This window comes from Monodelphis domestica, chromosome 3 (assembly GCF_027887165.1).
Source record: "Monodelphis domestica isolate mMonDom1 chromosome 3, mMonDom1.pri, whole genome shotgun sequence".
Taxonomy (NCBI): Eukaryota; Metazoa; Chordata; class Mammalia; order Didelphimorphia; family Didelphidae; genus Monodelphis; species Monodelphis domestica.
This window is the reverse complement of record NC_077229.1, coordinates 399,083,455-399,105,205: the sequence shown is the minus strand read 5'-3', so window position 1 is coordinate 399,105,205 and position 21,751 is coordinate 399,083,455. Positions and strand designations below refer to the sequence as shown.

The 21,751-nt window shown below is 36.3% G+C and overlaps 1 protein-coding gene across 15 annotated transcripts in view; it reads right to left on the bottom strand.

Annotated features, from left to right (window-relative positions):
* BRD9 (bromodomain containing 9) overlaps nucleotides 1-21,751 on the bottom strand; it is a 52,659-nt gene that overhangs the window by 26,408 nt on the left and 4,500 nt on the right. For 4 of the 15 annotated variants that reach the window (XM_007486785.3, XM_007486780.3, XM_007486781.3 and 1 more), the window contains exons 3-11: nucleotides 21,600-21,732; nucleotides 15,990-16,050; nucleotides 10,654-10,798; nucleotides 8,501-8,611; nucleotides 7,610-7,785; nucleotides 5,102-5,239; nucleotides 4,282-4,414; nucleotides 3,372-3,447; nucleotides 1,847-1,942 (exon numbers count right to left, since the gene is read on the bottom strand). In XM_007486785.3, coding sequence (XP_007486847.1) covers nucleotides 1,847-1,942; nucleotides 3,372-3,447; nucleotides 4,282-4,414; nucleotides 5,102-5,239; nucleotides 7,610-7,785; nucleotides 8,501-8,611; nucleotides 10,654-10,798; nucleotides 15,990-16,050; nucleotides 21,600-21,732 — 1,069 coding nt within the window. The remainder of the gene's footprint in view (nucleotides 1-1,846; nucleotides 1,943-3,371; nucleotides 3,448-4,281; nucleotides 4,415-5,101; nucleotides 5,240-7,609; nucleotides 7,786-8,500; nucleotides 8,612-10,653; nucleotides 10,799-15,989; nucleotides 16,051-21,599; nucleotides 21,733-21,751) is intronic. The other 11 variants (XM_001363258.4, XM_056824337.1, XM_056824338.1 and 8 more) reach the window with 5 other exon arrangements.

The window sequence follows — 21,751 nt, the reverse complement described above, 5'->3', positions numbered from 1 at the left end:
CTTCTTTTTTGGAAACCCTTTTCTTCTGTCTTAGTATTAATTCTAAGCAGAAGACAGGAAAGGGCTAGACAATGAGGGTTAAATGACTTGCCCAGGGTCACACAGCCAGGAAGTGACTCAGGCCAGGTTGTACACATACTCATTTTACAAATGAGAAAACTGGTAAGTTAAGAGAGCCAATTAAAAATATTTTGAATTAGAAATGGAACTTATTTCTGACAAGTCCTATGCCCTTTCCACTACAACATGGAGCCAAGTTGAAAAGTTAGCTGAATTTCAATAGGCAGAAATAAGGGAAGGATTCTGGGACAAAAATAACATGAAACAATATGTAGTGGAGGGAAGAACACAAGGCATGTTTTGGCAATGAAAACAGTGCCTGTCAGCAGACATATGCAGAACATGCAAAGGAAGAGCAGAAGATAAAGCTCAGTCAGAACAGGAGGGCTAAGTCTAGAGTACCAGATGAAGGAATCTAGACTTAATCTGACAGGCAAAGGTTCTATGTGTGTAAATGATATGATCAAAACCATGTTTTAAGGTAAATCACATGGAGATGTGCAGTACAAGATGATGGGAAGAAATGAGATGAGGAGAGACTATTTAAGAGACTCTTAAAATAGCCAGATGCTGAAATAAAGACAAGTAATAGGGTGATGGCAGTAAGAATGGAGAGGAAAAAGAAAGGAGGCATATGAAAGACAACAGGATTGTACTTTTCTATGCCCTATGACAATGGCATTAAAATATTATGGATGAGCTACTGCACTTCCTAATAAGCAGTACAATTTTAGGTCTCTCCTACTTTACCCATGAGACCTCAGGCAAATCACTTCTCTCTAGGTGTCAGTTTGCTCAGTGTTAAAAGGAAGAGACTTGATTAGATGTCTTCTAAGGTCCATTTCAGCTCTAAGTCGGCTATGGGTACCTAGGTCAGAGACAGCTTGGAATTTTTCATTTTTCATTTCTATGGAAAGTTGGGGAATAGCTGCTGATCTTTATGAAATGAAATGCATTAATGAATTTCCTCACCAAAAGTTCTCTACACTAATGCAATTGTAGCAGGATGGACCAAAACCAAAGAAAAACAAAAAATCCTGAAGAGGGAGAATCCCTTTCCATCCACACATGTTTTCTTTCAGGTAGCAAAACCACCAAAGAACAACACATCTTTCAAATACCTATGCCCTTGCCTCAATCCAAATTAAAAAAAAAGGAAACACAAAAATACTTTAAATATGTTATGGCCATGAGCTCAAATGTATGAAGTAGGCAAAAAGAAATTCCTATAATGAACTGTAAATTAAATAGCTCTTGTGTGCATGTTTTAACCACATGTGACAAATCTATTTAAAATCTATCCTAAAATAATTTAGCACAATGAACATTCCCAAAAATTCCCATAAATTTGTTATACTGAAAATGCTACAAAGTTACTAGAATCACTATGATTTCCAAGGATCAAGGCCACTGCTACAGAAAGCAGCGCCCAGTTAAGGGGGAAGTTATAAGATAAGAGGAAAAACATCCTTTGATTTCTTCCTCAAATTCAAGAGGGGAGGAAAGCACGTAAGGGGAAAAAAGGTAAAGATATATTAATAGTAAGTTGCAAATGATCAACTTACCCCAAATATAGGAAACCTTAACTTTGCATCATGTTATAAAAATGATTTAATCGCCTCTACTGTCATAATGACCTTTCCCTTGTGTTTCCTCTTAATTTAAAAACCCACACTCAGATTCAATGAAAAATGAACCCCTTAAGAGAAAAAAAGGAAAAAAAGCTGTCTTAAGGGAAAATTCATAAATTGCTTTAGTTTGCCTTGATGTTTAATTACATATTTACCTTTATTTCTTCTTTCATCTTTGAATCCTAATGTAGTAAAACCAGGAAGCAATTTGCTTGAGAGGGAGCTCAAGTCCACTGGATGAGTCTCTTCATCTATGTTTTGACAAAATAAAAATGGTTTTGCATTAACTAACAGGTTTCATAAGGAGTGCATTGCTAAAGATAAAACTGAGATCATACATAATAAGGATGAGCAATATACAAACTTTTTTATTTACTTTTATTTATTGCAATGTTATGTGGCTTAAAAAATAACCACCCCGAAAGAAATATACTAAGGAATACTTTAATGCTAATTAAATGTGTATTACTAAATATGTTCAACATACACCTTTCAGCATGCAAGCAGCTGGGATATGAATGTTGATGTAAGTACTTCCTTTTACTTCATCTATATGAAGTACAAGCCTATGTTGCCCATGTGTGTTTCTGTATGTGAATCCTCTAAATGGAAAGATCCTAACTTCTTTGATCTGTCTTCTCACTTGCTTTATGTTTTTCCCTATGTCAACAAACTTCTAAAAACTTTAGTCTTTTGCATAATGCTCTTTCAATTCTTTTTTGGTTCAACTAATTTCTATTCTTACCAGATGGGCCAAGATCTGTAAGTTTCCCTGAGTTTTCTTCCAATTTTGAGATGAACCCCTTTCCCTGAAGATGGCTTCTTTTACTTGGTTAATCAATCACACAGACTTATATATGGTTCTAAATCACCTTGCAATGGCTGGAGCTGGAGGTCTAAGGTTTCTTTCCTTTCCTTTCTACCTATAAGTCTCCCTTTCTTAGTGCTCTCTTTGGAAGGCTGAGAGCTGCTGCCTTGGGAGAATCAATTCTCTCCTAAGATTTTACCTGTTGCTAGAACTTGGGCAGGTCATTTAACTGCTCTAAGTGTGTTTCCTCACCTACCAATCTATGGGGGTTAGAGATAGAAGACTTTTGGTTAATTCCACCTATGAATTTATGATCTTTTGATGATAGTATTTTAATTTCCATATGACCAATATCCTAAATAGAATATGGCTCTCCTTGCTACAAATTTGCCTAAGTGTTGATGAGAAGCAGTATGGCATCTCAGATGGAAGAGTTGTCCACAATCAGGAAGCACTGGAATCATATTCTGTCTCTGACACACTCTGGCTATATAATCCTGAGCAAAACATGGAACCTCTCAATGCTCCCAGCAAATCTCAGTCACTAAGAAGTTAATCTACTTAACCCTATTTGTCTAGTCCATACTACTCTTTTGCCTTGGAACCAGTACTCAGTATGATACTAAGACAGGAGGTAAAGATTAAAACAAAACAAAAAACGTTGGTGATATTCCCTGGTAGAGGGAACAACTTTATTTAAGCATTTCTGAAACTGATGAAACAAGGCTAGATAAAAAAAAAACTAGAAACAAAAAGATATGACAAAGTCTGAATAATTACCATTTAAAGTGATGACTATATATACATGGAGAGAGAAAAGAGCCTGCTTATGTATTTGGTGAAACTTAGTCCTGAAGAAGAAAAACTTTTACCTTCTGCCTCAGGATCTGACAGGTTGACCACACTGTACAGTAACGCCCCATCTCCGTTCTTTTTTAGGTAGCCCATCTGTAAAGAGATGCAGATTGAAAAATCAATTAATTAATCAGCAAGCACTTATTAAGTGTTTATAATGTGACAGGCACTATGATAAGTTCCGAGGATATTAAGAAAGAAAAAAGGTAAGTGAGATACAATATCAACTGATTTTGTGTACACTGTAAGACATAATTTCATTTACAAATTGAAAATTTTTATTAAAGCAAAAAAAGGAGTATTTTCTGATATGGAAAAAATTAATCAATATCTATTTATGTAACCAGATACTAAGAATAAAAGATCCAAATTTCATGTATATACAATGCATCTTGTGAACTCTAGTGCCAATAGACATAAAGAGCTACAAGACCGAAGGAAATAAACTCTTTTCACAAGATAATATGAATTTGTTGGCTTCTTTTTCTTAAACCTTTGCCTTCCATCTTAAAATTAATACTAAGTACTGGTTCCAAGGCAGAAGAATGGTAAGGACTAGGCAATTTGGTGTTAAGTAACTTGACCAGGGTCACACAGCCAGAAAGTATCCTGCTTCTCTACTCTCTCTGCCCCATTTTCAAAAGCAAACAGCTTCTTAATGCAGGAACCAGAGAAGACAAATTTTCAAACCAACTCTCAAGTATGAGCAGAAGCCAGAATATTTATGACCCAATTAGCTACCTAGATGATGTAATTAGCAAATAGTCAGTCTTACTTTCTGAGGAATCCAGGATATGCTTTTTCAATGAATCCTAAGTAAATCCATCCATACCATACCACTTCTAAATGTAGAGTTATTTTACATATAGACTTAAATCTAAAAATTCTAAGTATCCCTTCTGTATCCAATATGACAGGCTGGGTCACCTTGCTGTTTGGGAGGTATCTGTTAATCCTGTCCCGAGCTTCGTCCGCAGCATGCTCCACCAAGGCTAATACGTGTTCTTCTGCTGTGCTGTCTGTCAGACTGCAGGCATTTCCTTCTGGCTCAAATATGCAGCTAAAATATAGAGAAAATCACATGACGTAACCTTTCCAACAGTACATAACCATCACACCTTATACCACAGCACCCTGCTGATAAGCATTGTAATACAAAATCATTTCACCACCCCCATACCCAGACCCCCAACCTCCGCCCCACTACACTGTGACTACCAATAGGTTTTGATATAAAGTTTAAGATGGAAACATGAACTAATTACTAGGAATGTTCACAATTACATTTTCAAAACTTATTACTTTTCATCCATTCTCTGAAGTTCTAACAACAAAAAAGCAAAAATGCTAATGTAAAAGTGAGAAATAACTGAGGTTTCCTAAATACAACACCTCAATCAATACACATGAGAGCATAACAAAGACACATTGGGTGATAAAAAAAGCCACAAACATTTTAGAGCCATTGAAAGCACTAATGCAAAGAAGTGACAAACACAAATTAACAATTTAAGCAAAACCCCCTCAGAAGAAAGGCTAATCTCGAAGGCTCACAGGGGACTGTCTAACAGTCTTCAAGTAGAGGATGGGTCACTGTTTGAGTGGTGGTGAGCAGCTCGTTTCTGCTTCCACTGAGGGGGAAAAAAACCCAAGTGGAATGGACTTAAATTGTAGCAGGAGGAACTTAGGTTACATAGTAGGAAGAACTTCTTGACTATAAGAGTTGTGAGACATTGGAATGCATTACCAAGGGAGGCTGTGGAGTCTCCTTCTCTGGAGATTTTTAAGAAAATGGTGGGCAGGTATCTTTCTGGGATGGTTTGAATACAGTCCTGCCTGGAGGAATGGGGCTGGGCTAGATGGTCTCTCAAGGTCCCTTTCAGCTCTATGATTATATGAGAGAAGTATGACAAAAAGATTATTATGGATGCAGAAAAACAAAGAGATTGCGTGTATAAGGACAATTGCATTTTATATGGGTGCATATATGTACAAACATCTCTAAATGCATTTATCAATAAGAACACCTATATACCCATACCATTAATACAAATTAACTATATTTGCAGGCCTTAAATGTCTTCTCCTCTAATCTATCTGCAAGCTCACATAAAATAATGCAACTAGATATTTAAAGAAGAAAGTTATTCCCTGTGCTATTCCCCTTATACCTATTTCAATCCACCAGACAGAAAGGGAAAACTACTGAAAGCAATGGTACCTGGTCTTCATAGGATGTACAACATATTTAATGAGGTTAACAACTCATTGGGTATTAATGGTTCAATGCACAAGTACCTGGATAGGTAATATTACTTATTTCCTTGTATAGACAGGTATAAAGAATGGCTACTATTAAAATTCTCCTAACAGGACTTAAGGAGTAATTAAAAATGCCAACGAATGTGTACTCAAATCAAGAGTCTGAAATCACCACTTAAGTCATTTGAGAATTAAAGAATCCAATTTGGTAAACTTTGCTACCATAAGCATGTCTCTAGCCCTTCAGAATGTACTCAGATCACTCTGAAATCATGAGATGGACACACATAGATAGATAGATAGATAGATAGATAGATAGATAGATAGATAGTATTGGTATCGAGAAAAAGTCAACTTTCAATTATCCCAACTGTTGGAAGGAATATTAGTGGAGACTATAACTACAAACTAGATAGGCAGGAAAGGGTAGATTGTTAACCCACCCAGCTACTGAGGACAACCTCTCAATTTTTTGCCTCTCTTGATCCCCTGAGACACTGGACATGAAGGGAGTGAGGCAAAAAATTGGGAAGCTGTCAGAGGAGAGACTTAAAAGTTCAGAAACTTTCCACTTCTTCTATAATTACTTTATTCAAAAATGCCTTTCAATTTCTCGTATGGCTGAATAATAATGTGACTTTTAAAAATTCAAGTAATTTCTGTGCATAAAAAAAGAGAAAGTGCTGGCTAACTTGCTACCATTATTAGGGCTAATGTCTATTGAGACCAGGTTGCTTTATACTTCTAAAAAGAAAAACAAAAACAAAAACACTGGGTGGGTAGGTGAAGAAGGACACTGCTGTCCCTGACCCCTTCTCCTTCAATTACCATTATGTAGCCAACAGCTGAATGCCCTTTTCAGCTTGGACAGCAAACATACAGAGAAAGCAAACAAAAAGGGCTGATGAGGCTAGAAAAGGCAGGCAGGGAAAGGGATCAGGGAAAGCTGGAGAGTCAGAAAGTCACTAGGCATGCTGGGAAAAATGTTAAAAGAAGCAGCCCCCTAGAACTAGTAATCATTCACTTAATGTGTACTAATAATTGAGAGCTGACAATGGAGTTGGTGTCAGCACACCTATTTTGGAGAGAGGATCAGCAGAGAAACAGTTTTCAGAATTCAGCCCACTGACCACACCCAGTGCCCCAGCCAGGAGACCTGTGGGAACCCCAGGATGATGGTGACAGCAGGCAGTGGTAAACAGCATTAGTTCTGACCAACATGCCAGATGAAGAGCCCTGTGTGGTACCATTTGGCATGTGTGTTGGGGACTGACATGTAGCCAAGCATATACAAAGATGTTTATTCCAGATCAGACTCTATGCATTAAATGTTAATCAATGATTTAATTTGTTGTCTTTCCAAGAAGAATTCCTGAGGAAGAATACAAAACAGTGAAGCAATCAGACTTATCAGTACTAAGGGTTACAGAACAATAACACCATTTTATATACAGATTAAATTAAGACAAATTTGAAGGGAATTTTCAAATTTTTATATTTGAATTTCAAATTCAAACCAGTATTTTGTTGTATTAAGGGCATTTGAAATGGATAACCAGCAGGTATTTGAAAATTTTTGTTAAAGATCTTGCTTATAATGGAATTTTACCCGTATAAAAAAATAATAGTTATAGGTAGATATGCATTTCTTCAGAGAAATTCAAAGAACTTAGCAAACAATATTTATGTCATCTACCTAAGGTGGCCAAGAAGCAAACATTAACATCTCATTTTAAAGATGAAGATATAATATGACTTAGCCAGATACCCTGTGAGTTGAAATCAAGTAAAGTCTAGAACTTAGGTCTTAGAATACCCAGTACAATGCACCTCTATAAAACCTTAAATGAATCCTGCCTATAACTTCTTTGGAAAATGTAACAGTAGCAAAATTTCCATTAATTTACTCATATCACTAAGACTAGCATGTTAGTCTGCTTGAGAGTATCAAACTTCAGAAAGCTGTTGTATACATTTTCATTAAAACTGTTACCTAATAACTTCTTTACTTGGCTTTTTGGATTTCTTGGTTGTTTCTACTTGGACAGGAACAACTTCAGGGACAGGTTCCTCAACAGCTGTGTCTTCATTGCCCAAAAGAGCTGCCTGCTGAGAAAAATCCATGTCCTGCATAAACGACATGCTGCGCTTCAAAGCTAACAGCCGTTCCTAGAATCAGAAAGGACAGAGCGGCAGGGACTTTACCTTTCCCGCATAGCCAAGGCGCTATGAGAATGGGATGGGATGGGAATGGCCATGGCCCTTACTTCATTTCTAATGGCTAATCTTCCATGGCAATGCAGCATGATTTGGTCATGGTAGCATGGCACCAAATTGTTTAGTAGACTGGCTAGTTAAAACTGCTTCCAGAGAAATACAATCAGAACATACAAAAGAACACACATAGATACCTCATCTTACCTGACATGTTAATCAGTCGCAAATAAATGATGCCGTATGCATGCAACGTGGTTTACACTGCAGCCTGGTACAGTGGATTTAGAACTCCGAGAATGTCAAAGGAGCCCAAGGCCTGCTGGGTATTGTGGCAGGCCCATTAAGTTAAAAGGCCCAGAGGTGACTGAAATCCAACCAGATTTACTTACATGCTTGAAATTGACTGTAAATTTCAACCCCCAGTAAAATATCCCAGCTTGGTCATTAGCCGGTATAGAAAAAGTGGGGGAAAAGTGTTTGGAGGAAAGGGACCTGACAGTGACACCCATGAGGCTTATTCTATACTGCAGATGCAATCACTGGCACTATAAAAAGAGGTGACAGATGGATGGAATGTTAATCACTATGATTGAGAATTTTTCCTTCTATGTATAAACTTAAAAGAGTCTGTGTTTTTCTGGCTCTTTGTTTTTAACAGGTTCCTTACTTTGCTCATCATCTTAAAGCCTGTGTGGAGTATCTTCTTGGCTAACTTGTAGTACACAGTGTCTGGCCTGTTGTAAGTCATTGCATTATCACACATCAGTTTGAAATCTGCCTGAAAAATACAAAACACAAAAAAGATTTCAAGTTTGAAAGGCCACAAAATAACAACTAATTCACAGTTCCATATTCCTCCTTGTGAAGCAAGGGAGAGTCCACCCACCAAAAGGCTGTACAGCAAGGTTAATGGTTGGCTCTCAGGCAACATTTAAATTCTCTGCCAAAGAAGCTATTTTCAGAGGAATTTTCCCAAAGGATTTTAAAGAGAGACACAACAGTAAAAGTAGATTGCTAATCCTGAATGCTTAACTTTTTCTGTATAGAACAAATAAACTTTGTAATGAAAGTGCAATTTCCCTTTTAAACAATTCTTAATTTTCAGTATAGGAAAATTAGACAAGTGAATTATAAGTATAAAGATGAGAAAAGCTAAAACTAATTTCTTATTAAGGAAAGAATCTTCAAAGAGAAAAAAATAATATATTTTGAGGTTCTGCCCAGAGGTGGTAAGTTCTTGATCAATAGTGTTTAAGCAGATGACCACTTTTCAAAGAATCTGAATATCTGAAGGTCCCTTCTTACTTTTGATTCCATGATTCTATTGGATTTAGACAATCTTGTGCAGATATACCCTTTGTAAGTGGCATTAATAATCAAAATGTCTAATATTAAAATAATGTGGTTTTTTGAGGAGTATTCCTGAGGTAGAAATTTCCTATGCTGAAAGAGATCAACAACTCACTAGTTTTAGAGTTGCCTGAGACACGAAAAGGTTAAGTAACTTGTTTATAGGCACACACATAGTTAGAACACGTTAGAAGAATTTGAGCCCAGATCTTCCTGACTCCAAGGCCATGCTGGCCCTCAAGGAGTAACACAGAATTAATTTTGACTGATTCTTGGCAGAACACACCAATTTTAGCATGGTTTAGTATAAAGAACAAAGTGAAAGGGGTCTGAGGACCTGAATTCTAGTCCCAACTCCATTACTAGTTACAATCAATCCAGTCTTCAATTTCTGTTTTTTTTTTTAAAGGTAAATAATTCATCCCATACCTAGAAGATACAATTAGATGTTAGATTTGATAAAACTTTCAAAGATTAAGTTACATAAAAATGAAATATTCCATTAGAAATAAGAAAAGGGCAGACTAGAAACTCTAAGTTTAGTGATCAAATGGGAAAATTTAATCTGATATGAGTTAACTGTAACACCCAAAATAGTTTATATTTTCAAAACACTATCATTAGTCTGCTTTGTGATTCTGTCTAAAAAGCAAAAAAAAAAATTACAATTTTTATTCAAAAACCTTACTTACCCATAAACAGAAAAGATGCATCCAGTTATACTGTATGAGAAAAACCTTATTCCTAAAATGTTAATTCTTATGAGAACCTAGACAATAATAACAGCTCATGCTTACCTATATTATTTTTATTGGGTCTCAACAAATATGGATGGTAGTGCAAGTATGACTATCACTAGCTAACAGGTAAGGAAAGTGAAGTTAGGAGAAATGAGTGACTCGGCCAATATCACCAAGCCAGGATTCTAATCTGGGTTTTCTGCCTTCAAATGTGCTATTCTATCATAGGCAGCCTATTAGACAACAATTACTTTGGACCAGTCTTATTACTTATCTCAAAATGACATTTTTGCATCATACAACACTCACGAAAGAGTTGATCAGCATTTCAGCTGGCATAATGAGATTCATTTCCCCCTCATCAGCACTTGACACCAGAAGTCCAAGAGTGGGAAGATGGGTCAGAAATCTAGAGATGAAATTCACCAACCTACTTGACACCACACATAAAATGGGCATGTTAATATCTGTATTACCTACCTACTTGGGCTGTTGGACAATCAAAGCAGTAATAAATGTAAAAACCTTGATAAACTGTAAGGCACAATACAAAGGTCAACTTCCAACCTGGGTAGAGACTAGAAAGTTTAGTCATATTCAGGAAATAATCTGTTTCCATATAATTAATTCTTTCAACAGGTAAACTTAACAGAATGATTCAAGTTTTTTATCCAAAGATTAAAAAGGACATTGTTTTAGAATAACACATTCAGTTGCCAAAACAATTTACCTTAAACTCTGTGACTGATTTGTACTCGTTAGCTACAATTTTGTCTTTCATAGTACCAAAGTCCATGGGATGCTTTATTATCATGGAGTATCCAGGAGCAATTGCATCCGTGACAGGAAAAGCAAAAAACCCATGAGGATCTTTCCTAAAAATGAAGAACACATCTGTAATTTTATCAGAGGATCTCTGTTAGAAGATTATACAAAATATCTTAAAGTACAGAACTACATTAGGATAATAACTGGCCCAAACTGAAGTTTCATGTACAGTACTTGGATTATAAGAAAAAGAAAAGAACCAAAACTTGTATCTATGATGGCAAGAATACCGTGAATGTTCCAATCAGTATACATTTTTTACAACTTTTAATTCTTGAAATGTCAGACTTTAAACTCCTTGAGGGTAAGAGAAATTTTACTTCTATTTTTGTATCCCCAGCACTTAACACAGTGCCTAGAACATTTCATTTCACATTTCCCACCAGCCATATTCCTTTTAGATGTCTTTGGAATTATCTATAGTTCCCACTGGGGGAGAAAGGGATCTCTCCTCCACAATTTACAGTTTCCTTTTCTGTCTTGTTTACCTCCCTCATTAGATTGTAAGCTCCTTGAGGGTATGAATTGTCTTTGTCTTCATTTGCATTTTTAGCCCCAGAACTTAGTACATACTTGGCACAAATGTTTACTGAGTGACTGACTAGAACATAGGAGGCACTTAATAAATGCTTGCTGGTTGGTTGAAAATAATTTTTTGACCAATGCCCATGACAGCCTCTAAAACATAATACCTAAATAAATGTTCAGGCTCACTCTAGGTACACATAAGTTAACCAAGAAGGCTTGACAAAGATTGGACATAAATGGAAGATGCCCAAATGGAAGTTGTACACACTCCTGAAATCCAATTTCACAAAGACCTCTTTCTTTTCTATGTCTCTGGGTGGGATAGGATGAGGAAGAGAAACAACAGGTACCTGGTTCTGTTAAATGGAGATTTGAACCCTAGACTTCAATCCCCAGAAATCCTCAGTATTTCCCAGAATTTCCTATAATCTCACCTGAGTCTCCACCTGGGCGAGATCACAATTAGTATTTAAACTGGCTGTAATGCCTACCTCATCAGCTTCCTCTACTTGGCAATTGCAATATGTAGTAAGCTGTGAATGGGCTAATCAGCCTAGGCACGTGGTTTTCTTTATTTTGTACTTATTTTCTTATTTCTTGATTTCATATAATCCTTAATAAACCTCTTAATATATAATATTTCTATTACCAGAGACTAATTTAATTTTTACAGTTTTGGTTGACCACGTCAGTTGTGAAGAAATACCCTCAATCTTCTTAACTTTCCTAAACCTTTCCTCTACTATGACTATCCATAAGTTCAGCTTTTAATAGCTTATTTTGATCAGCTATAGAGGGAATAACTGCCTATATAATGTTTTTTAAGCCACTTTTCTCCAAGGCTTTTCAGCAAAGCCTCTTGACTCAGCTCGCTCCTGTTGCCTGCTTGCCTGCTATCCGCTCCTGCCTACATTCATCTGTTCCAGACCTGCTTGAAACAGATCACCCCAGCCCAGCCCCAGGACCCAGGCTGCTGGTAGCTGCCCCAGTTTCTTCAGGACTCACAGACCAGCTGGTAAAAGTGGGAGTGTTCTTTCCTTAGGCTACAATTAGCCTCCAAGTGGCAGGGGACCATTGTGGGGGTGGGGGTGGGGGGAGAAAGAGAAGAAAGAGACTTTTCCAAACAGGAAGTTATAAGCAAGGCTTATTTTAAAGGGTATCTTTTGAGTGCACTGATTCTGTTATTTATCTCACCTAAGATTCAGGAGAGAATTTCATCTCCCTGCAACTCTTTGGCCCAATCTGAGATTCCTAAAACCCACCCTCACTATGGGGGAGTAGCTCAGTGGATTGAGAGCCAGGGTAGGAGATGGGAGGTCCTGGGTTCTAATCTGGCCTAGGACACTTCCTGGCTGTATGACCCTGGGCAAGTCACTTGAACCCCATTGCCTACCCCTTACCAATCTTCTGCCTTCTGACAATAGACATCTAAATGTAAACAAACAAAAAAAACCAATGAACTTTAAAGAGACAGGAGGTTATATTTTTAAGGCATTTTAGATTCCAATGTTTTATAAAAATCTCTATTTATTGCATTTTACTGATTATTTTGTTTAAGATTTAATTTTGCTGGTTTTAAGTTCATATGTTAATGCATGCAATTCTATTCTGTTACACTGTTCTTTATACAAAGTACTGGGTTTTAACTACTGTTATATTCTGTTGTTTTTTCCCCTGTAACTACACTGAACAAATATTGTTGAATAAGCCCATATAAAAACAGCTTTTTTTCTGTTTTGAATTTGTAAATTGTTACCTAAAGGACGGATAGACTTCATAAAAAAACTGGTTACAATTGTATAACAACCTTTGGAAAATTTAATGAGCTAAATATCTCAAATTGATTTTAAGGGGTCTTTTAGACATGATTTTTATATTTTTTTCAAACAACTCTGGTCATTTTGCCTGCCCCTAACAGAAGGTAAGGTCCATTTTAGTAGCTGAAGTGAAATACAATTATAATCCTCACCTCCCACATTTATAAAAATGTGAATGGATGGGACATCACAGTCTCATAGCAAAGTAGCTGGGAAGTCAATCCCAGGGCATTGTACCCCTCTGGATGACTCCCAAAAGAGGAGCATCTCTCATTTATAACTCTTCAGCTCACTTTACCCAACATCAACAGTACAGAGTTTTGGGTTTTTTTCCTAGACTCCTCTGCCACATTTTTTAATGATATCTAGATTTCTTGATGATGTTCTAGACCCAAATAAGTTTTACTTTGTTTAAAAGTATGTTTGCCAAGGCTGAAACATTGCTACACCTGAAAAACTTGTGACAAGTATTCATTTTCTTGAAATGTCTTACAGCAGACTCATGTAAAAAATGATAGTGAGTTTGTCTGCTATTGTAATTAATTGGGCTATTGTGAATTTTTGGATTTTGAACTACTGTTGTTTATAAAAAACTGTTACTTTGTAAAAATCATTTGCTTGTACTCACAGTGGATCATGGCCAGGTATGGAGAGGAAATGGATCTCATTTTTGGTGAGAAAACTTTGTATTCTACATTTCCTTAGCTGACACAGTTTGTCAATGATTATAAGTTATATTTTTGAATTTTAAAACCCTTTTATTATATTTTTCTTGCATGTGCAATATAGTATTTCAGTTTTTTCCCTCTCCTTTTTATATTTGAAGCCCATGTCACCAGTATTAAGATTTTATTAAACTTTTTTGATTTTGCAGTAATATAAGTTTAAAATACATTTGCTATAATGTCAATGCATGCCCCAAAAGCTTGAGACTATAAAAATGATAACACTAATTGTTTAAAAAACAATTTGCTTAATGATTCTGTCTGATTCCAGGACAAGATATACAAAAGAGCCATTGCACAGGGCCAAAGAAGCACAAAGCTAAACCTGAATTGTGTCAAAAGAGCACATAGGTCCAAAAAAACGAAACCAACCCAGGTAGGATTGATGCACTTCTAAGCCAATACAAAGGACTTGAACCTAGTGTGAGAATTGAGGTTGTGACACTTAACATACGTTAAGACATAGGACTTCCTTGTATCCACACTCTTCGTGAAAATACTTACAGATAGTACCAAAACTTGGCTCCTACCTGGCTCCTATAATCTAGTCCCTATTCTGTCTTTCATAGTGTGGCAACTTTCTGTAGTCCTGGCTACTTACTGGATAAATGCTTAATTGCTTATATCATTTTAATTGGGCCCTGATTCAAGGACCTGTTATAGATTTATTTTTCCTTTACTTGGAATTTTTACACATAAGATTTTGATAGTCTATATTTCATCCAGAAATTATCTTTGTTTTTTTTTTGCTGTTTTTTTAAATTTCTTTTGCCAATTGATTCATATACCTCATAACTCAGCCATGCATCCCTAAGTGATCCCTGTGTTTTTCAATCACCCTCTTCAGGGGGGGTATGTAAAAATGTAAAATTTATTATTATTTTAAACTACAAAGTTTAAATTCCTTGAGAGAGAAATTTTAGGTTAAGAAACATGACACCTCTCCAAATCCAGAAACTGAAATGTTTGGAGAAGACACCACGAAGATGCCTCCACAGACCACAAGCCGCATGAGAAAGATTAAGAATGAACTTTGGGTGTGGGGTTTGAATGCATTTGTTTTGTATGTATACTCTTATGCCAAAGGGGACTGCCCCCTAACTGGCTTTTGTCAATGCACCTAGTAATCATTGGTTTGGTTTTGTTTTTTCCTCTTATCCTCAAATTATTGTAATCTTTAAGTTTCCATGATCCTTTTGGGGAAACTGGTTTCCCAATACGATCACAGGGGAGTATGTAAAAATGGAGATTTGAACCCTAGACTTCAATCCCCAGAAGTCCTTGGTATTTCCCAGAATTCCCTATAATCTCAACCTGGCAAGATCACAATTAGTATTTAAACTGGCTGTAATGCCTACCTCATCCTCTTCCTCTACTTGGCCATTGCAATATGTAGTAAGTAAGCTGTGAATGGGCTAATCAGCCCCTAGGCACGTGGTTTTCTTTATTTTGTATTTTCTTATTCCTTGATTTCATATAATCCTTAATAAACCTCTTAAAATATAATAGTTCTATTACTAGAGACTAATTTAATTTTTACAGTTCTGACTGAGCATAACTTCCTTCATCTGTCCTTCCTAGAATGTATTTTCCCTCAACTTTCTCATATGAGCAAGGGGTAAGGACTTAGTTTCCAAGATAGTAAATAACATGGCCTTGGGCATGTGGGTACTTCCTTAGGAACTCAATTCAAAGCTGGAAAACATTTAATTTCTTTTGTTTACATTTATTTACATGCTACATTGTACCCAAGTTTAATGTTTGTCTAATAATACAAATATACATACAGACACACATACATGCTACACTTAAGAGACATTTCTCATTAAAATGGGATAAAAAAAAAATCTGAACTAAAATATCATATGTGGAAAAACTATAGTTTGAATTTGAAAGTAAAAGTGATATTATTCTTTCACTTCCAGGGTAAAGAAGAATGGGATCTCACTAGAGCAAAATTCAATAAAAATAGGCTTTGAGTGCCTATCTAAATGGTTTAGTTACTAAAGTAACCAAGATAAATGCAAAAATGACCCCCCAAATCAGTGAAAAATTGGCTTGAAATGATTTGTATTTCAAAATACAAAAGTGGGAGAATCAACACTGGGAAGGCAAGAGATACTATATTGCCTTTGAATACTGGCTATTTCTACAAACCCAGGATTTACCTCTGGAGTTGGCGAAGAAAATGCTCTAGCAATTGCTGGATAGGGGTGCTCTCGTTTTCAGCTGCCAATGTAAAAAAAGCAGAGTTAACAAATGAAGTCAGTTCAGACTCTGGAGTCACTTCCTAATAGAATCCCAATTTGTGAACATAAACTCGATTATAAATGAAGTATGAGATCTAATGAATTTTAAAGACTGAATAAATGGGCATCAACATGATTTGTAGAGGTAACTTCCTTTACAATATATTTTGACATGAATTCTCTGCTAATGATAAATTACAACATAAATGTTTAAGACCCCAAGATTTTTTTCCCTTTTTTTTCTTAAAAAAAAAAAGCATTCAAGCTACAAGCATTGACAAAAGTTTAGTCACTGTACAGGAATATCTGCTCAAAAAAAAAAAACAAAACAAAAACAAACCCAAACCCTTGATTATGAAAAACTTTAAATGTAACAGAATTCTCATTCTGAGAAATAACTATACATGAGTTTGGTTGGGTTGTTGCTGTGTTTTGTGTGTGCTAAAGGAAGTAGTAAAAAATATTAAGCTATGAAGGTTTGATTAGTGTTTGATTATTGAAAGTTTGGACTGCTAGTCTGTTCTATAGGCAATGCTTATAGATAATGGGAAATCACTGAAGAGAAATGATGGGAATGAGGAAGGAGACTTTCTTAAGCTTGAAGGATTGACTGGAGAGAGAAGAGTCTAGAAGTAGTACTCTTTCCCCTCAAATTACCACTCACTCACTTATCTGTGTACATGTCTATCTATACCCCACCCCAACAGAATGTAAACTCCCTGACCACAGAAACTATGTTGTATTTTTATTCCTAGTCTAGTATATAGTGGTGCTTAATGAATGTTGTAGAACTGAATAACCAGACTGATAGTAGTCCAAGCAGGAGGGAATAAAAAGGGAATAGACAGAGAGGTAGGACAAAACTTGACAACTGATTGTATGAGGGAGGAAGGGATGAGAGAAGTTGGGGAGAATGATCAAAGAAATTAAAAGTTTTAAGACTGGTACCACTATTCCTAAGTAATCTATCAACAAAGAAATAAGAAGATGGGACAGATAGCAATGGTCAACAATTACTATTTCAAAACTGTAGCTTAGAAGCCTCTGGTCATTTCTAATACCTTCCTGGCTATCATAAGCTATAGCCCTCCCCCACTACAATCAAGCAAAAAAGCATCACTTAGAAGGTGGGATGTGCAAAGACCATAAAGTCAACATTCTAATTAGAATCTTAATCTTACTTTTTTCTCTGGAACTCATTAACTGCCAGTCTAAGCAAATTCCTTTCCTCTGATACCTATGTTCCTTAGGCTACTTTTCTGACTGTTGCCTTTTGAAATTCCTGATTTAGGAACTCCTTTTCACTCTTAATGCATTCCTCATATTCCTATACTGATGGAGGAACCATGACCTCAGTAAGATCACAGGTCAATGATTTAGTAGGAAAAAATTGTACATACCTTTCTATCTTCTGGTACTGATTTTAAAACTGTTTTCCTAGAAAAAAATGTTTTCCTTTTCCACCATCTATAATGCTGGCTACTCTCTTCCTCTTTCCCCCCAACACATAGCCTGATTACAGCATGACCTGCCCCTGAGGAGGCTGAAGCTAGTGGACTGCTTAAGTTCAGAAATTTTGAGTTGCAGCAGTCCACACTAAGTCTGATGATCCCTCCAAACAAGAGGACACCAGGATACTTAAGGAAAGGGAAACTGGTCCAGTTTGGAAAAGGAATAAGTCAAGAGTTTCCATATTGATTAATAATGGGATCAGGCCCATGAGCAAGCACCATGCTTCCAAAAGCTGGTTAAAATAGGGAAACTCGGTCTCAAAAAGCAAAAGGAAAAAAAAGATAGTTCCAAATCTTTCAAGTCTTCCATTTTCTATTAGTCACCACCATTCTTCTAGTGACCCATGTTAAAAAAACTAAAGCCCTCTTTGACCCTACCTTTATAACAACTCTTTGCATCTGTCCCCTTCTTCCACTAACATAGACTTTATACCTTAGTACAATCTTTCGCCAATTTTTTCCTGGGCTACTATACCTTCTTTCAAATTGGGTATCTTATTTCTGGTCTCTCCCCGACCCTCCCTTCTCAATCTACACAGGTGCCAAACTGATGTTTTAAAAAGAAATCTGAATACTTAGTTGCTCTAATAAAAACCTTCAGTGGCTTTCCTGTATAAGAAGATAAAAGAATAAACCATTATAAGATTTATACTTATTTCATCACATTATTCCCTAACATAAGCTTTCCATTTCAAATTGGAATATGATATTCCACATGCATGATATTCTACGCTATTGCTATTGCACAGGTGATCTCTCATTTCTAGAATGCATCCCTAGTTTCACCTCTTGGAATTCCCTAGATTCCTTTTAAGCACAGCTCAGGAGTCACATACTACCCAAGGCTTTTCCTGAAACTTCTTTGTATTACTTTGTATTTACTTATTTGTGTCCATGTTGTATCCTCCTACTAAAATGCTCCCTTAAGAGAAGGAACAATTTCATTTTTTTGTATCCCCAGCACCTCAAACATAGTATGTGCTTAACCAATGTTTGTCAAATCAAATCTTTGACATTTCCCTCTTTCTCATACATACATCCAATTAGCTGCCAAATGCTAATGCATCTACCCCTTCTGACTTACCTATCCATTCTTTCCAAATCTCTATTTCAATTGCTGTTACCATATTTCCAGGCCAAGCTCTTATAAGAACTACATGCAACTCTGAAATAACATTTAACAGGTTTTCCAGCTTCCTCTGGTCTCATCCTTCATACTCCTGCTAGTCATATAGAAGCAGCCATATCAGTGACCCTTCCAAAACTCTTTAGAGGCTACCTCTTTACCCTATGGTAAAAACTGACCATTTAAGCTTGTCATTCAAGATCTTACATAACCTCCAAATATTGTAATTTTCCAGTCTGTTGCTAGGTTACAATCTTCCATATACTCAAAACAAGACCCAAATTAAAGGTCCCTATTATCTCCGGAATGATTTGTAATTTCAAGGTTCTTCTCTATGCATAAAATATACTCTTTTCATATTCCAACAAACAATTATTAAAGGCCGACTGTGTAAAGACACTGTGTGAGGAGCAGAGTTCTAGCCTCAAGGACCTTACAGTATAATGGGGGTTATAGGAAATGGCATTATATAGATAAAAAGTCTAAGAGAATTTTAAATAGCGCACTTGTTAAAGTACATCTCAAATGTCAGCCCTTTCAAGAAGCCTCACCACCTATCAGTTGGTGACTATCTTCTCCTTCAGACTCAAAGGACACTTTTTGTTAACTCTTAAGACAGAACATAATGTATGTGTGTATATATATATATATATATATATATATACATACATACATATATACGCACACACACATGCATATACACACACTATCATTTATGTCCATGTCTTGCACAATAAGCTATTTGACTACAAGATCTATATATGCCAAGTCCCAGTCTCTCTTTCCAAGTACCAGCTGTTTGTATATTTATGAATGGATGTATTGAAGGCTTCTCAAAATTGAACCAGAATTCATTATTCTCAGGCACAGGACATTCCAATTCTTGGCACTGCATTTACATTGGCTGTCCCCTATGCCTGGAATTCTCTTCCTCCTTATCTCAGTTTTAAGGTTTCCTTGACTTCTTTCAGGTTACAGCTAAAATCCTACCTTAAGCAAGAAGCTTTTTTCATTATCCACATAGTATGTGCTTCTCTAAGATTATCTCCTACTTATCCTGTATATATTTTGTTTGTACATAGTTGTTTTCATGTTGTCTCCCCATTAGACTGTGAGGTCCTGAAAACAGGACCCATCTGAATCCCTAGCATGAAGCATAGTGTCAGTCAATGAGTCAATAAGCATTTATTTATTAAGCACATACTATGTGCCAGGCACTCTGCAAAGCCCTGGAGATAGAAACAAATGCAATAGATAGTCTTTGCTTTCAAGAAGCTCACAGACCAAAGGGGGAGAAAACATGCAAACAATGGTATACCAACAAAATACAAATGGAATAAACTGGAGATCAGCAACAAAGGGAAAGTACTAACATTAAAGAGAATCAGGAATGGCTTCTTGTAGAAGGTAGGATTTTGGCTGGAACTTGAAGGAAGCCAAGAGACAGAGATGAGAGAGAGAATTCCAGGAATAACTAGGGAAAAATGCCTTAAGTCTGGAGATGGAGTGTCTTATGTGTGGATCAACAAGGTCAGTGTCACTAGATCACAGAGCAAATTGGAGTGTGAGAAGAGCAGGAAGGAGTTAGGTAATATTTAAGATTTTGAATGTCCAATATAAGATTTCATAATTGGTCCTGAAAGTGATAGGGAGCCACTGGAGGTTAATGAAGGGGGAAGGAAGGGAGTGACACAGTAGAATCTAACTTTAGGAAGATTAATTGGGCATTAGGATGGAGGCAGGGAGACCAATGATAAGTAGGGTACTGTAATAATCTAGGTGTGAGATGCCAAGAGCCTATAGCAGGGTAGTGGAGTATATATGAGGGATATCAAAAAGGTAAAAATCAATAGCACTTGGCAACACATTGGATATAGAGGAGGAAGGTTGAGGGAGAGGGAGAGGGAGAAACTGAGGATGACATTTAGGCTACAAGCCTGGGTGACTAGGAAGATGTTGTTCCGTAGACAGTAACAGGGAAGTGTGGAAAGGGGAAGGATATAAGGGGAAAGATAATTAGTTCAGTTTTGGACACATTAAGTTTAAGTACAGGACATTTAATTTGAGATGTCTGATAAGCAGTTAGAAATGTCTATCTGGAGATTGGGAGAACTTTTAGGTCTTGCTAAGTATATCTAAGAATCAACAATTCAGAAATGATAACTGTGAGCACAGGAGTCAAGATCAAGTGAAATAATATAGAAAGCGAAGAAAAGAGGGCCCTGGATAAAACTTGGCATATAATAGATACTTAATAAAAGCTTATTAACTTGACATTAATATTTATTATTTAAATTTCATCATTTTAAACAAATGCCAAATAAGCATTTTTACAACGTAGAGAAGAAAAAGAAGACTGTATATGAAACTTCAAATCTCCATGCTGTACAGTTTGCTTTTCCTTTCAAATACACAATAAATTCCACAGGTAACATTGCCTATTTCCTTCTGAACTTCCTTTAGCTCTTTTCTGTTTACTTTTAAAAAGATTTCTGCATTGTGTCCCTAGTTTGAAGGACTTGTGTATAATAATATATATAATATGGAACTATAATAACTTAAGAACTATTAGTAGTCTATTAGAAAAAAAAAGTTTGACCCAGGCAGGAAAGAGTGATGGCATGTTTTGCTTTTTGAACCAATCACAAATGTTTCCTCCTTTAGAAAAAGGGTCAAGATAGTGAAAATTCTACTTTTAGTCAGTTTTAAGTAAAATCTACTCCTGAAAAGAAAATTGATAGAGAAGGGAATCTGGTGATTTCCCCCCTCTTCTCTCTTCATTTTGCATCATTATCAAAGCTAATTTTGAAGTCATGAGTTCCATTGTTCTAGAAAAGTTTCTATGGGGAAAAATTTCTGATACTATATGGAATTAATATTTTTCCTTCTTACCTGGCTGAGTTCGACAAGCTCTGATAGGTCGATCTGGAGGAGGTTCAACCTCCACTTTCTTTCCTGGATCAAAGTCATCAGTCTCCCCCTCAGTGTCACAATGCTCCTTTTCTCGCTTCCTCTTCTTCTCCTCCTAAAAAGTAAAAACAAGG